The following is a 14328-nucleotide window of genomic DNA, read 5'->3' on the forward strand; positions in this document are numbered from 1 at the left end:
AGTATTATTTTATACATTATACCATTTGATTATTGCAGTGAAGGTATAATACAGTACAGTACTGCAATGGTAGTAAAAACAGTTTAAAAACCATTGGTGCAATCTGGACTAATGTCTGATAGGCTATATCAGAAAAAATCTGGGTTAGCGGGGGGAATTCCGGATGTTGCTTTTATCGGAATTTCGCTTTTTTCGGAATGGCTTGGACCTCAATTAGTCCATTATTGTGAGGTCTTACTGTAGTATGTAGCATAAATGAAATTTTTTCAACTGAAGATTTCTTCAACTGAAGACTTACTATTGTGTACAGCATGTAGCTTGAATGAAATTTCTTTAACTGATGACTTACTGTACTTAAGTCAGAAAAGTTCATCTGTTTGCAAAAAAATGTAATTAATCAACAGTACTCATGCTCTGAATCTACAAATCACTCCTAACACAGATGTTTAATATCCACCAATACATTCTCATTCCAAGTAAGGACCAAAAAATAAGCCATTCCTGAACATTCCACTAACCTAATAGCGGTGGAGACTGCAATTCCTGTTCAGACTTATGCTGGCAAAACTTTACCAATTATCCATGTCCATGTCCAATTCCATACCTCAAACACAACTGCCTCATTGTCTGATGTGTTTTTTTTGCACATTCTCCTTCAAGAAGGGTTTTTATTAACTGGCAAGGCAGATGGTCATCAAAGGCTTGGGCCAGTTTTTGACAGTCTGTGTGGATTCCTTTCCAATCTTCATAACATTTCACTCAAGGATGTGGACAAAGCAAGGGGAATACAACTCATCAGCAAAGGGAACTATTGGCTCATTTGATCCTAATGCAGTATGCAAATTTGAATTCACTGAGTCTTAGACTGAGTCTTAGGAGTGCCGGGCATCCTTCTGAACAATTTACAAGTCATTCATCACCTCACTAAATGGCTAGAACACACTGTCAATACCCTGAGGTAAAAAACTTGTTTTCCTCAATGACCACCAAACACCTGAGGCAGCACTTTGATCTTTCCAAGGAAAAGTAGTGTTTTCACAGCAGAGCAAATGAGACAGCAACAATCTCACACTTACGGGCTGCAGGTTGAACGTGCCATTTTTTTGCAGTCTGCCATCCAGAATTTGTTGAAAAGGATGGACCTCAGTACAGTACTTTATAAATGCATTTCATGCATGCACCATGCACATTCAACATTCCATTTCACCAATCATTTACAATCATCAACCCTCATATTTTTATCATTCACTTCCTTTCCACTGAAAGCAATAATTCTTGTCCTATCATCTCAAATTTTCAACTGGGTGATTTTTTGTCACCTCTCAGCCAGTTTCTTCCTTTCTTTCTCCATAGTTTCTGGACCAGACACAGTTGTTTCTTCGGAGCCTATGGGTGGAGCAGCAGTAGCAGTAGTGCCACCATGCAACAGCACCCCTCTCCTGCATCTGGTCACATTGTATTACATTCAACAAGGCCCCAGACCATTGGAAAAATTCTCTGAAAGCATGTGACTTGTCATATATCACCTACCCACCTCCTTCAGCAGCACATTCAGAGAAAAATAAACAATTATTAAAAAATAACTTAAATAAAATAATAAAAACGGAGGAAGGGTACCATATTGAAAGGGTCACTACGTGAAGAAGGGTAGGTCTTGTTTACCTTATACAGTACTGGTATGTGCCAACCCAGAGGTACTCACTGAAATTCTGAATTTTCAGAACTCTTCCCCAAAAATCATATACCAAATTTTGTTTAAAGGAATTGTCTCATCCCACTGATTACAATACAGCAATGACACTGCACATCCCCTAGGTTGTATAAATCAAATACAGTACCTGTATGGAGCAACCTCATAATTTTGAATACAGTACATGTAAAGTCTTAATGCAGTACAAACTCTCACATAAAAAATACTTGGTTCCAAAGGCTTTGCAGAAAATGGAATATTTTTGAAAGCAGATTCATAAAAATAACTATGGGAAAATCACACAGTAAACAGTCTAAAGTACTGTGTACAGTAAATACAATGAGGTACTTTGCATCAGCAACTTACCATCTGTTCTTATACATGTCTATAAATGAACTTTGTCTTCAAATATGCATGGACTATGTAAGGACACATGATATCAACACCCGTCTATGGCATTAAAAAAATACTTTTGGAACATGAAGTTTATTGGATATCAGATGTTCAGGTTTGAGAGTTTGTACAGTACCATATTATTCAACACTTCCATTTTAGTTTCCAAATTTACCAGTAGCCTTCCAATTTGGCCTGCCAAAGGTGTGTATAGGTCACAAGATATGACAAGGATTGCCAGTTATATTCATAAGACCATGCTAACAGGTGCAACTTAAGCCGACTGGTTTGCTATAATTATGTCTAAACTACGATGTACAAAAAGGAGAGCCAGCTCAATACTGTACTACTGTACTTATAAAGTTCAATCAGCTAAATACTTTACCACTTCTAAAGTTCAGTTGTTCTAAACATTCAAGTGGCCCTTAGCCACATGTTCTTTTAACTTCTGAGGTTGCATTTTATTTGGAGAACATCAGATAAAAGAAAGTATGTAGAAAGGACCATGAGATAGTTATGACAGTTAAAGAACTGAAGAAAGCACAGAAGGTGAACAAAGGAGAATTACTGATAAAGTTATGTATGCATATGTTGTGCATGGAAAAACCGCTAGAAGCAGAACGAGTTTTTATGATGACAAAAAAGCATGCATAATGGTAGATGTCTGAGTGAATTATTCAATATCAGTGTCAGAATGAGACAGAATTGTGTGACGTCCTCATGGCTGTTCAGTACTATGCATGATTGTATGGAAAGATCAAAACACAAGTTTGGGAAAGGGTGGTGAAACTGATGAGGGATGAAGTATTTCAGATCTGATTTATGCAGATCATATGATGTTGCTTACTGATCAACAGGATCTTTGCATCTTAGTCCATTTTCACTCAAGAAACTGCTGTCCTTGCTTTGACTTTTCTGATAACATACCTACATACACAAAAATCGTGCTATGTTTCATTTTAAAGCATAAGCATCTCCACACTAAGCTTGGTCACGGTACAGTTGATGTTCTCCATGGATTCGAAGCTAAACCAAGAGCCAAAACCACTAGTTATTTTCCAACAGTTGCTGAAGTATCATCTTGGACTCTTTTTACTTGTGGCTGTGTCTCCTGCCTGACTGATGACTGTGGGGATAATTACCCAGCATGCAGCCACACTTCTCTCTCATGAAGTACCTCCCAGGGCCAATGTTAGCCACTATTTACATAAATATTAAGCAACCATGGTGATATGACAATTCCTGTCTGTCTCCCTTTCAAAAGATCCTTATTGCCTCTAATAATCTCCCTTTAACTTTATATGTGTGTGAGACTATAAGAGAATGGGCGTATGGATGGGGTATATGTGCAGGAGTAGGTGAGAATGAGAGGGCAAAAGAAGAAGTATGTATAGTTGTGAGTAAAAGATGGAAGAAGAGCATAAGAGAGTATGGATCAGTTGGGTCAAGGATTGTGTGGGTAAGATTAAAAGTTGGAATACAAATGTGGGCGATTGTGTGTGTGTATGCGCCAATGCAAGATCGTGCAAGCAGAGTGAGCGAAGAGTTCTGGACAAATGTGGAAGTGTGCATGGACAAGTTTGGAAGGAATGAGAGAGTGTTTTTGATTGGTGATATGAATGGTGAAGTAGGGAATGTGAAGGTGGATGGAATAGTTGGTGAGTAGGGTGTGCCTGCTGAGATAAATGAGAATGGCAGTGTGTTAGTGGACATTTGTGCTGGAAGGGGGTTGGTGATAGCCAATACTCTCTTCAGGCACAAAATGATCCACAGGTATACATGGCGAGTGATGAGAAGGGTGGGTGGTGAACTGAATGAAAAGAAGGCAATGATTGATTATGTGTGTGTGGATGAAAGGATGTGAAAATGTGTAATGGATGCAAGAGTTTATAGAGGTTGGGGGAGTGGACTTTCTGACCACTACTTGGTGGTGGCCAGAATCAAGATCCAATTAAGATGGAGAAATAGAAGAAGGGAAGGATGGGAAGAAGGAGTATTTGTAAGGAGGGTGGAAAGGTTACAAGAGGATGAGAAAAAGGCAGAGTATAAGAGAGAAGTGGAGGAACGATTGGGCAAATGTGAATTGGAGCAGATGGAGGACGTGGAAGGTGTGTGCAGGATATTCACAGAAGAAATATGTGCAACATGTGATGTGGTGTGTAAGATGAAGAGAAGACAGAGGGGGGTGCAAGGAACAGCGTGGTGGAATGAAGAGGTGAGACAGGCTGTGGCACAAAAGAAGAAAGCATACAATGAATGGATGAGAAATAGGAGTGTGGAAGAAGTTGAGTGGCGGAAGAGAGAGTTATATGTAGAAAGAAAGAGGTGAAAAGATTAGTAAGAGAGAGTAAGAAGAGAGTGGATGAGGAATTTGGAAGGAAATTGAATGTCAAGTGGAGGGACTGTAAGAAAATGTTCTGAGAAGAGGTGAAAAGAGTAAGACAGGTGGAAGTGAAGTTAGCAGGGGAGTGAAAGATAAAAATGGTAGATTACTAGTGGAAAAGGGAGAAAAAGTGAGCAGATGGAGAGAACACTTTAAGGAATTGTTGAACATAGAGGATGGAAGTAATGCCAGTATAAGTGGCTGAGGAAAGGCTGGGAGAAGGAGGGAGATGAGAAGACAGGAAGAAATCAGTAGGATAGAAGTTGTAGAAGCAATGAAGAAAGTTAAATTAGGGAAAGCCCCAGGAATTGATGGAGTGTGTGGTGAAATGCTGAAGCATGGGGGAGAGATAGTAGTAGAATGGATGTGAAAGATGTGCAGATTGGCCTGGGAGGAAGGTAGAGTCCCAGAGGATTAGAAGTCAGGTATAATTATTCCCTTGTACAAAGGAAAAGAGGAAAAAGAAGTGTGTGGTTGTCATAGGGGCATTCGTCTTCTTAGTATAATACGAAAAATGTACGGTAGGATACTTATTGACAGAGTTAGAGAAAGAACAGAGGAATCAGTTGGAGAAGAAAAGGGAGACTTTAGGAAGGGAAGAGGTTGTGTATATCAGATATTCATTCTTAGATCTTTAGTGGAAAAGTTTCTAGAGAAGGGAAAGAAGTTGTATGCGGCTTTCATGGATTTGGAGAAAGCATATGACAGGGTGGATAGACAAGGATTGTGGAAAGTATTAAGAATATATGGAATAGATGGGAAGTGGTTGAATGCTGTGAAGAGCATGTAAGATGGTGCTAAGGTTGCAGTGTGTGTGGATGATGAACTGAGTGAATTTTTCTCTCTGAAGGTTGGGTTGAAACAGGGATGTGTCATGTCTCCATTGTTATTCAATCTGTACATGGATAGGGTAATAAAAGAGGTACAAGGTAGGGTAGTGGATGTTGGAGTGGCCCTGGTGAGAGAGGGTAGTGTCTGGAAACTCCCTGTACTGTTGTTTGCAGATGATACTGTGTTGTTGAGTGAAGACGAAGGAGTGCTGCAAGGCTTGATGGATGAGTTTGGGAGAGTGTGTAAGAAACGGAATCTAAAGGTCAATGTAAGGAAGAGTAAAGTGAAGGTCTTTGAGAGAGGTGAAGTCAGTGAATGTACAGTGAGGATGGATGGTGAGGAATTGGAAAATGTGAGTACGTTTAAGTACTTGGGTAGTGTGATGAGTAAGGATGGAGGTTTGGAGGGTGAAGTGCTTGAAAGGGTACAGCAGGGAAGTAAGGTTGCTGGTTCCTTGAAAGCAGTGATAAGAAGCAGGGAAGTGAGCATGGAAGTGAAAAAGTTACTACATGACAGTATTGTGATACCAACTCTAATGTATGGAAGTGAAGCTTGGACGTTGCTGGAAGGACACAAGTCAAGAGTGAGAGCAGTGGAAATGAGTTATTTAAGAGAACCCTGTGGAGTCACATGGAGAGACAGGCTGACAAATGAGGATATAAAGAAGCATTGTGGTGTGGATGTGGATGTGATAGGAAGTGTTAGGAGGAATACACTGAGGTGGTTTGGCCATGTGGAGAGGATGGAGGGTGAAAGACTGACGAAGAGAGTGTATATGAGTGAGATGGAGGGGGGAAGAGGGAGGGAGAGGCCGAGGATGAGATGGAGGGATGGGGTGGAGAGGTATATGAGAGAGGGGGGTGTGAGTTGGGAGTGGGGCAGTGAAATGGCGGGGGACAGGGCGACGTGGAGGCAATTTGTTTGTGGCCACCCCGAACGGGATTGAGGCGTCTGGCAATAGATAGATAGATAGAACTTTATATATTTTTTAACAACTGCCACAGGGCATCCCAGTTAACTTGTTGTGAGCCCGGACATACATATGCCAAGGCATCCCACTTTCAAGTGGGATGTAATTAGAGACAAAGTGGTAAACATGATGTAATAAGCAACAAAGTGGTACACATTTTCGAAGTAATACAAAGCAATGAGTTTACCATACCTGTGACGGTGGTAGCGTTCACGGTCACGCTCCCTATCTCGTTCACGTTCTCTCTCACGTCCCATTCTGGTAGATCTGGAAGCCACAAACAGTGAAAAGTATCGACTCAGTGAAGGCTACTGTTATTACTTACGTGAGTGATAAATGGAATTAAATAACTACAATACTGTGAGGCCTTTCCAGTGACTACTTCAAACAAATATACAAAGGGCTGTGGATATGCACTATGACCTGCTAACTAACCCTTATACAGTAGACCCTCAATTTATATGGACCTAAATTGAGCTAAACACAACTGAAGCAGAGAGATAAACCATGACCTGGTGAAGAAAATGTGTGTGGGGGGGGGGGTCATGGGAAAAAATCCCAAAGTCAGCCCCTGTCCACAGCCCCCCCCCCCCCAAAGTTTCTGTCAGACCATGACACTTCTCACCCCAACCAGAACACACAAAACTGCCTTTTTGTGGACTTTTCTAAAAGCCATGGTCATAATCAAACATAGCTAAAATTACAGGATATGAAATGATCAGTTTACATGTGATAAGCTGGCCACACACACACACATACACATCACTCACCACCTCTCATCTCTCTCAACTCATCATCACCAAACACTATGTACCTCTTCTTCTTTCAACTAAGATTTCATCAAAAGAAATGGTCATAAACACAGGTAAAATTACAGGTTATGAAATGGTATGTTTACACTCAAATAGCTGATTACACACACACACACACAATCACTTGCCACCTGCCTCTTGTCCCTCGCATCTTACTGCCACCACTCACCATGTATTCTTTCTTTTTTCAACTAAGTTTTTTGTTCCTTTATTCTATCAAAATAGTCTTTCACCTACCCCTAGGTAAATAAGTCATCATCTGAAGATAACCCCTTCCCTGACACCCAAAAACTGCTCTGTCCTCTGTCATGGTAAGTAATCACCACTTATTTACCGCTGTACACTCTAGGGTAGGGCAGTGAATGTGGGGGTGGCTCTAATGAATGAGGGTGAGATTTGGAAGCTTCCAGTGTTGCTGTTTGCTGATGATACAGTATTGTTAAGTGAAGATGAATGGGAGTTGCAAGGTTTGGTGAATGAATTTGGGACAGTGTGTAGGAGGAGGAATCTGAAAGTTAATGTAAACAAAAGTAAAGTTATGGTGTTTGAGAGGAATGGAGTCACAGAGTGTGCAGTGAGGTTGGATGGTGAGGATATGGAGAATGTGAGTGCATTCAAGTACTTGGGTAGTGTGATGAGTAAGGATTGAACTTTGGGGGATGAAGTGCGTGAAAGGGTACAGCAGGGAAGGAAGGTTGTAGGTACACTGAAAGCAGTGATGAGAAATTGGAAGGTGAGTATGGAAGGTAAGAAGTCACTGCATGATAGTATTGCGATCCCTACAGTGACGTATGGAAGCAAGGCGTGGACCTTGCAAGAGGGGAACAAGTCAAGAGTGAGAGCAATGGAAATGAGTTACTTGAGAGGAGCATGTGGAGTGACGTGGAGGGACAGGTTGACGAATGAAGAAGTGAAGGAACGCTGTGGGGTGGATGTGGATGTGGTTGAGAAGATTAGGAGAAACACACTGAGGTGGTTTGGACATGTGAAAAGAATGGAGAATGAAAGACTGACTAAGAGGGTGTATGTAGGTGAGGTGGAGGGAGGGAGAGGGAGAGGGAGAGGGAGGGAGAGGGAGAGGGAGGGAGAGGGAGAGGTAGACCGAGGGTGAGGTGGAGGGATGGAGGTGAGAGGTATTTGAGGGAGGGGGGGGGGTGAGTTGGGGGAAGGGTAGTCAAATGGTGGGAGACAGCGACTTGGAGGCGTTTTGTCTGCGGCCATCCTTTGTGGGATTAGGGCGTCGGGCTATAGATAGATAGACAGACACTCTAATTAACCCTTTTTTAAGCTTTTTATGCTCATCGATTGGGCAAATATGAATTGGAGCAGATGGGAGACGTGGAAGGTGTGTGTAAGATATTTACAGAAGAAATATGTGCAGCATGTGATGTGGTGTGTGGAAGGAAGAGAAGACGGAGGGGGGTGCAAGGAACAGCGTGGTGGAATGAAGAGGTGAGACAGGCTGTGGCACAAAAGAAGAAAGCATACAATGAATGGATGAGAAATAGGAGTGTGGAAGAAGTTGAGTGGCGGAACAGAGAGTTATATGTAGAAAGAGAGAGGTGAAAAGATTAGTAAGAGAGAGTAAGAAGAGAGTGGATCAGGAATTTGGAAGGAATTTGAGTGTAAAGTGGAGGGACTGTAAGAAAATGTTCTGGAGAGAAGTGAAAAAAGTAAGACACGGTGGAAGTGAAGTTAGCAGGGGAGTGAAAGATAAACATGGTAGATTACTAGTGGAGAAGGGAGAAAAAGTGAGCAGATGGAGAGAACACTTTAAGGAATTGTTGAACGTAGAGGATGGAAGTAATGCGAGTATAAGTGGCTGGGGAATGGCTGGGAGAAGGAGGGAGGTGAGAAGACAGGTAGAAATCAGTAGGATAGAGGTTGTGGAAGCAATGAAGAAAGTTAAATCGGGGAAAGCCCCAGGAATTGATGGAGTGTGTGGTGAGATGCTGAAGCATGGGGGAGAGATAGTAGTAGAATGGATGTGGAAGATGTGCAGATTGGCCTGGGAGGAAGGTAGAGTCCCGGAGGATTGGAAGTCAGGTATAATTATTCCCTTGTACAAAGGAAAAGGGGAAAAAGAAGTGTGTGGTAATCATAGGGGCATTTGTCTTCTTAGTATAATAGGGAAAAGTGTATGGTAGGATACTTATAGACAGAGTTAGAGAAAGAACAGAGAAATTAGTTGGAGAAGAACAGGGAGGCTTTAGGAAGGAAGAGGTTGTGTAGATCAGATATTCATTCTTAGATCTTTAGTGGAAAAGTTTCTAGAGAAGGGAAAGAAGTTGTATGCGTGCTTTCATGGATTTGGAGAAAGCATATGACAGGGTGGATAGACAAGGATTGTGGAAAGTGTTAAGAATATATGGAGTAGATGGAAGTTGTTGAATGCTGTGAAGAGTATGTATGATGGTGCTAAGGCTGCAGTGCGTGTGGATGGTGAACTAAGTGAATTTTTCTCTTTGAAAGTTGGTTTGAAACAGGGATGTGTCATGTCTCCATGGTTGTTCAATCTGTACATGGATGGGGTAATAAAAGAGGTACAAGGTAGGGTAGTGGATGTTGGAGTGGCCCTGGTGAGAGAGGATAGTGTTTGGAAACTCCCTGTACTGTTGTTTGCAGATGATACTGTGTTGTTGAGTGAAGATGAAGGGGAGCTGCAAGGCTTGGTGGATGAGTTTGAGAGAGTGTAAGAAACGGAACCTAAAGGTGAATGTAGGGAAGAGTAAAGTGATGGTCTTTGAGAGAGGTGAAGTCAGTGAATGTATAGCGAGGTTGGATGGTGAGGAATTGGAAAATGTGAGTACGTTTAAGTATTTGGGTAGTGTGATGAGTAAGGATGGAGGTTTGGAGGGTGAAGTGCTTGAAAGGGTACAGCAGGGAAGAAAGGTTGCTGGTTCCTTGAAAGCAGTGATAAGAAACAGGGAAGTGAGCATGGAAGTAAAAAAGTTACTACATGACAGTATTGTGATACCAACTCTAACGTACGGAAGTGAAGCTTGGACGTTGTTGGAAGGACACAAGTCAAGAGTGAGAGCAGTGGAAATGAGTTATTTAAGAGGAGCTTGTGGAGTCAAGTGGAGAGACAGGCTGACGAATGAGGATATAAAGGAGCGTTGTGGTGTTGATGTGGATGTGATAGGAAGCGTTGTGAGGAACACACTGAGGTGGTTTGGCCATGTGGAGAGGATGGAGGGTGAAAGACTGACGAAGAGAGTGTATGTGAGTGAGGTGGAGGGTGGAAGAGGGAGGGGGAGACCGAGGATGAGATGGAGGGATGGGGTGGAGAGGTATATGAGAGAGGGGGGTGTGAGTTGGGAGCAGGGTAGTGAAATGGCGGGGGACAGGGCGACTTGGAGGCGATTTGTTTGTGGCCACCCCAAACGGGATTGAGGCGTCTGGCAATAGATAGATAGATAGATAGATGTTCCTAGAGGTTGTATAAGTACTACAGTGAACGTAAGAAAAATTTTTTTTTCCAAGATGACCAAAAGGGGGACTTTGGGAAAATTTTGGAATGGCACTATATAGTACTGGTGGTAGGTGGTGGCGACCATCATCCACTCACTTGATGTAGTGCTGCCTACTTCTTCCTTAGCCTTTATCATTCTTTTTCTGTGCCTGCCCTCCTCTCTTCCTATTTCTCACCATCATCCACTCACTTGATGTAGTGCTGCCTACTTCTTCCTTAGCCTGTATCATTCTTTTTCTGTGCCTGCCCTCCTCTCTTCCTATTTCTCCCATCTTTCCTGTCACTTCTTATTGCTTTTCTTTCCTTTACAGGTGGCTTTACATTGAGTGACAAGCCAAATGGTTTCCTGTAAGCCAAGAAACCATTTACAACGCTGGGTGGTAACCATATAACCAAACCATACGTGCTCCCTACGTGTCAACAAGTGGGTTGGTGGAGGGTTAGTGCCCCTCCCCGTAAAACAAATAACTCAGAGTCAAATGGCCACCCCTAACGGGATTGTGGCGTCTGGCAATAGATATAGATAGATATATACTATATAGTACGAGTTTCAATGGCATGATTTACGTATCGTTTTTAAAGGCTTCAGCATGCTTGCATATGTTTTATGGTCACCAAATGGCTGCTCTCCACACTGCTTGATCTCTGGCAGCCTCCAATTCAGTCCCTATCTCTGAGGTCACACTCTATGACCTTGTTCCAGGCCTTTTTTGGTCTGTCTCTCACAACGCTACCTGCAACATTTACACTTCTCACTTTCTGCACCCAACTATCATCGTCCATCCTCACAACATGCCTAAACCATCTCAATCTACCCCTCATCATCATAACACCAATACTGTATACACCAGCCCCATCCTTCTTCTCAACTCTTCAAACTTAAACCTAGCCCCTCGTCCCCCAAGTCTTGCATTCAAGGACACACTACACATCCATCTAATCATTGTCATTTCTGTACTGGTACATCTGAGCCTACAAAATCCTCTTCCTTTATTGCCCAGGTCTCACTACCATACAGTATTACACATACCCTTTCCATGGAGGGAATGCCGTCTCAATGTCAGGAAAGGCAACACCTTCCTGAACTTCCTCCAATCATTCCTTACCTTAGTCACAGAACTAGTTCCAGCCCCACCTCCAGCACATAACATGTCCTCCAAATAACAAAACTCTTCCACACACTCAAGAGACTCACCAGGAAGATCAATTCTTTCACACCTGACAATCTCTACATGCTCTCCCTGACAAACCACACACAACATTAGCATTTTCTCACTGTCTACCTCTAATACCATTGCATCTCTTATGCACCCTCTAATCACAAATACTGCACAACATGGACTTACTACCCAAATCCTTGTGACGAACTGCATATGGCTGCTCTTCCTCTGCTCTGACAGTACTGTACAGCCACCAGCCCTAAATACTGTATCATCATTTTTGTTCTATCTACATTGACTCTCAAACCCTTATGCCCCATTCCATCTCTCCACTCTCTAAATCTTTCCTCCACCTCGTATTCATTCTCCACAATCAACACTAACTCATCAGCATGTACAACATCCCCCATGGAAGTCCACTTCTGAAGTCACGTGAGTTTCAAGCACCATGACAAACAACACGGGGCTCAAGACTGACCCCTGATGCATGCCAACTTTTTAGTGGAAAACTCTTCACTCAAATTTTCATTCACTCCCACTTGGATGTAAGCATCCACATACAAAGCCATAACCACTATAACCAGCCACTCCTCAATCCCAAGCTTTTTCATTGTCCAGTTCACCAAAACCTAGGGACTCTGTCAAAGGCCTTATCCAAGTCAACATATGCAAAGGACTGATCCCACTTCTTTCCTATATATTTTTCCCAACGCTGTCAGACACTGAATATGGCATCAGTGGTACCTTTGCCTGGTATAAACCCAAACTGTACCCCAACAATATTTACTCTTTCCCTAATCATACCTTTTAGGAATCTCTATTACCTTCATTATCTGGTCCAAAAGTTTTATGCCTCTACAGTTTCCTCTTTCTAGGGCATCACCCTTCCCCTTGTAGACATTTACAATCACGCTCTTCAGCCAGTCATCTGGGACAACACACTAATTTATCAAATTGGTAACTAAATCCACTCCTCTATCTCCTGAGGCCTTCAGCAATTCAGCAGTCAAACCAGACACACCTGTTGCTTAACCTAACTGCATCCTGCCTTCGCCTTGCTCAGAGTAGGAGCAGCAATCAAAGGCTAAGAGCCAAGCACTGGATCTGCTAACTCAAAACCTTCCCTGTTCCAGTCAAACTCCTCATTCAGCAACCAGTAAAATTCCCAGACACATTAGCTGCACAGATTGAAGGTCTACTGCACTTTAAGAAAAAAACAAACTTCACTGCACCTCACATTAAATAGAATACCAATATAGCACATGGAAAGTAATAATAATGTGCCTCAGGCATTTATACAGAAGTAATACAGAATACATGGTACTGTACATACCATATACTGTACCCTACACAAGTATGAATAAATTAATACCAGTATAAATAAAAACTCTGGAAAGTTCTCCACATGTATGGTGTAGATGGTAAGCTGTTAGGTGCCGTCAAGAGTTTTTATGATGGCAGTGGAGCATGTGTAAGGTTAATGGGCATCTAAATGAATGGTTCACGATCAGTGTGGGCGTGCGACAAGGTTGTGTGATGTCCCCAGGGTTGTTCAATATATATATATATATATATATATATATATATATATATATATATATAGCGGTGTCTATATATATATATATATATATATATATATATATATATATAGATGGGGTGATGAAAGAAGTATAAACACAAGTAATGGAGAGAGGGATGACGTTGGTAATGAATGGTGATGGATGGAATATCTCAAATTTATTGTATGCTGATGATGCAGTACTGCTTCCATGCACTGGACAAGAACTTGGTAGGCTAGTGCAGAATTTTGCTGATGTCTGTGAGCGTCGTGCCTTGAGAGTAAATCTTGAAAAGAGTAAAGTGATGGTTATTGAGAGAGAAGGTGACTCCCAGTGCGATGTTACAGTGAATGGAGAGACTGGAATTGGTGAGAGAGTTCAAATACTTGGGTACAATGATAGAAATGAGAGGAAAATGTGCAAAGGAAGTTGAAAGTAGAGTGTCACATGGAAGAAAAGTAGCTGGTGCAATGAAGGCCCTGATAAGAAACAGAGGCTTGAGTGCTGCAGCTGCACAAGGCTTACATGAAGGAGTGTTAGTGCCAACTTTAACATATGGATGTGAGACTAAGGTGTGGCATGAAAATGAAAAGTCAAGAGTACAAGCAGTGGCGATGAGACTACTGAGGAATGTATGTGGAGTACAGAGGGTGGATAGGATGTGAAATAATGTGATTCGTGAAAGATGTGGAGTGAGGAAGTCGGTGGACACCAGAATCAAAGAGAGTGTACTGAGATGGTATGGTCACGTGGAGAGAATGGATAACAATAGGATGGTGAAAAAGGTATATATGGGCAAATCTGAAGGAGGGAGGAGGCGAGGTAACCCAAGGAGAAGGTGGAGAGATATGGTGGATGAGTGTGTGAGGATAAGAGGTCAGGAAGTCGGTGTGGCTAGGGGACTGACAGGAGATCGAGCTGGCTGGATGAATGTTTGTGAGAAGTGCATGATCAGTGATTTGGCCCCCTTTTTAACGTGGCAGCGTCCGGATACTTTTATGTGAAGCTACAGATCGTGGTGAATGATTTTGGCGTATCCAATAGAGCCAGGATTC

The 14328-nt window shown here is 42.2% G+C and overlaps 1 protein-coding gene across 2 annotated transcripts in view; it reads right to left on the minus strand.

Moving 5' to 3' along the window:
• The window catches only part of LOC145406640 (uncharacterized), a 102070-nt gene that overhangs the window by 74512 nt on the left and 13230 nt on the right, over positions 1 to 14328 (minus strand). For both annotated transcript variants that reach the window (XM_080277719.1, XM_080277718.1), the window contains exon 2: positions 6460 to 6534. In XM_080277719.1, coding sequence (XP_080133845.1) covers positions 6460 to 6524 — 65 coding nt within the window. In that variant the 5' untranslated portion in view covers positions 6525 to 6534. The remainder of the gene's footprint in view (positions 1 to 6459; positions 6535 to 14328) is intronic.

Source organism: Coenobita brevimanus, chromosome 71 (genome assembly GCF_032717465.1).
Source record: "Coenobita brevimanus isolate Jiangsu-jjx chromosome 71, ASM3271746v2, whole genome shotgun sequence".
In the NCBI taxonomy this organism is placed as follows: Eukaryota; Metazoa; Arthropoda; class Malacostraca; order Decapoda; family Coenobitidae; genus Coenobita; species Coenobita brevimanus.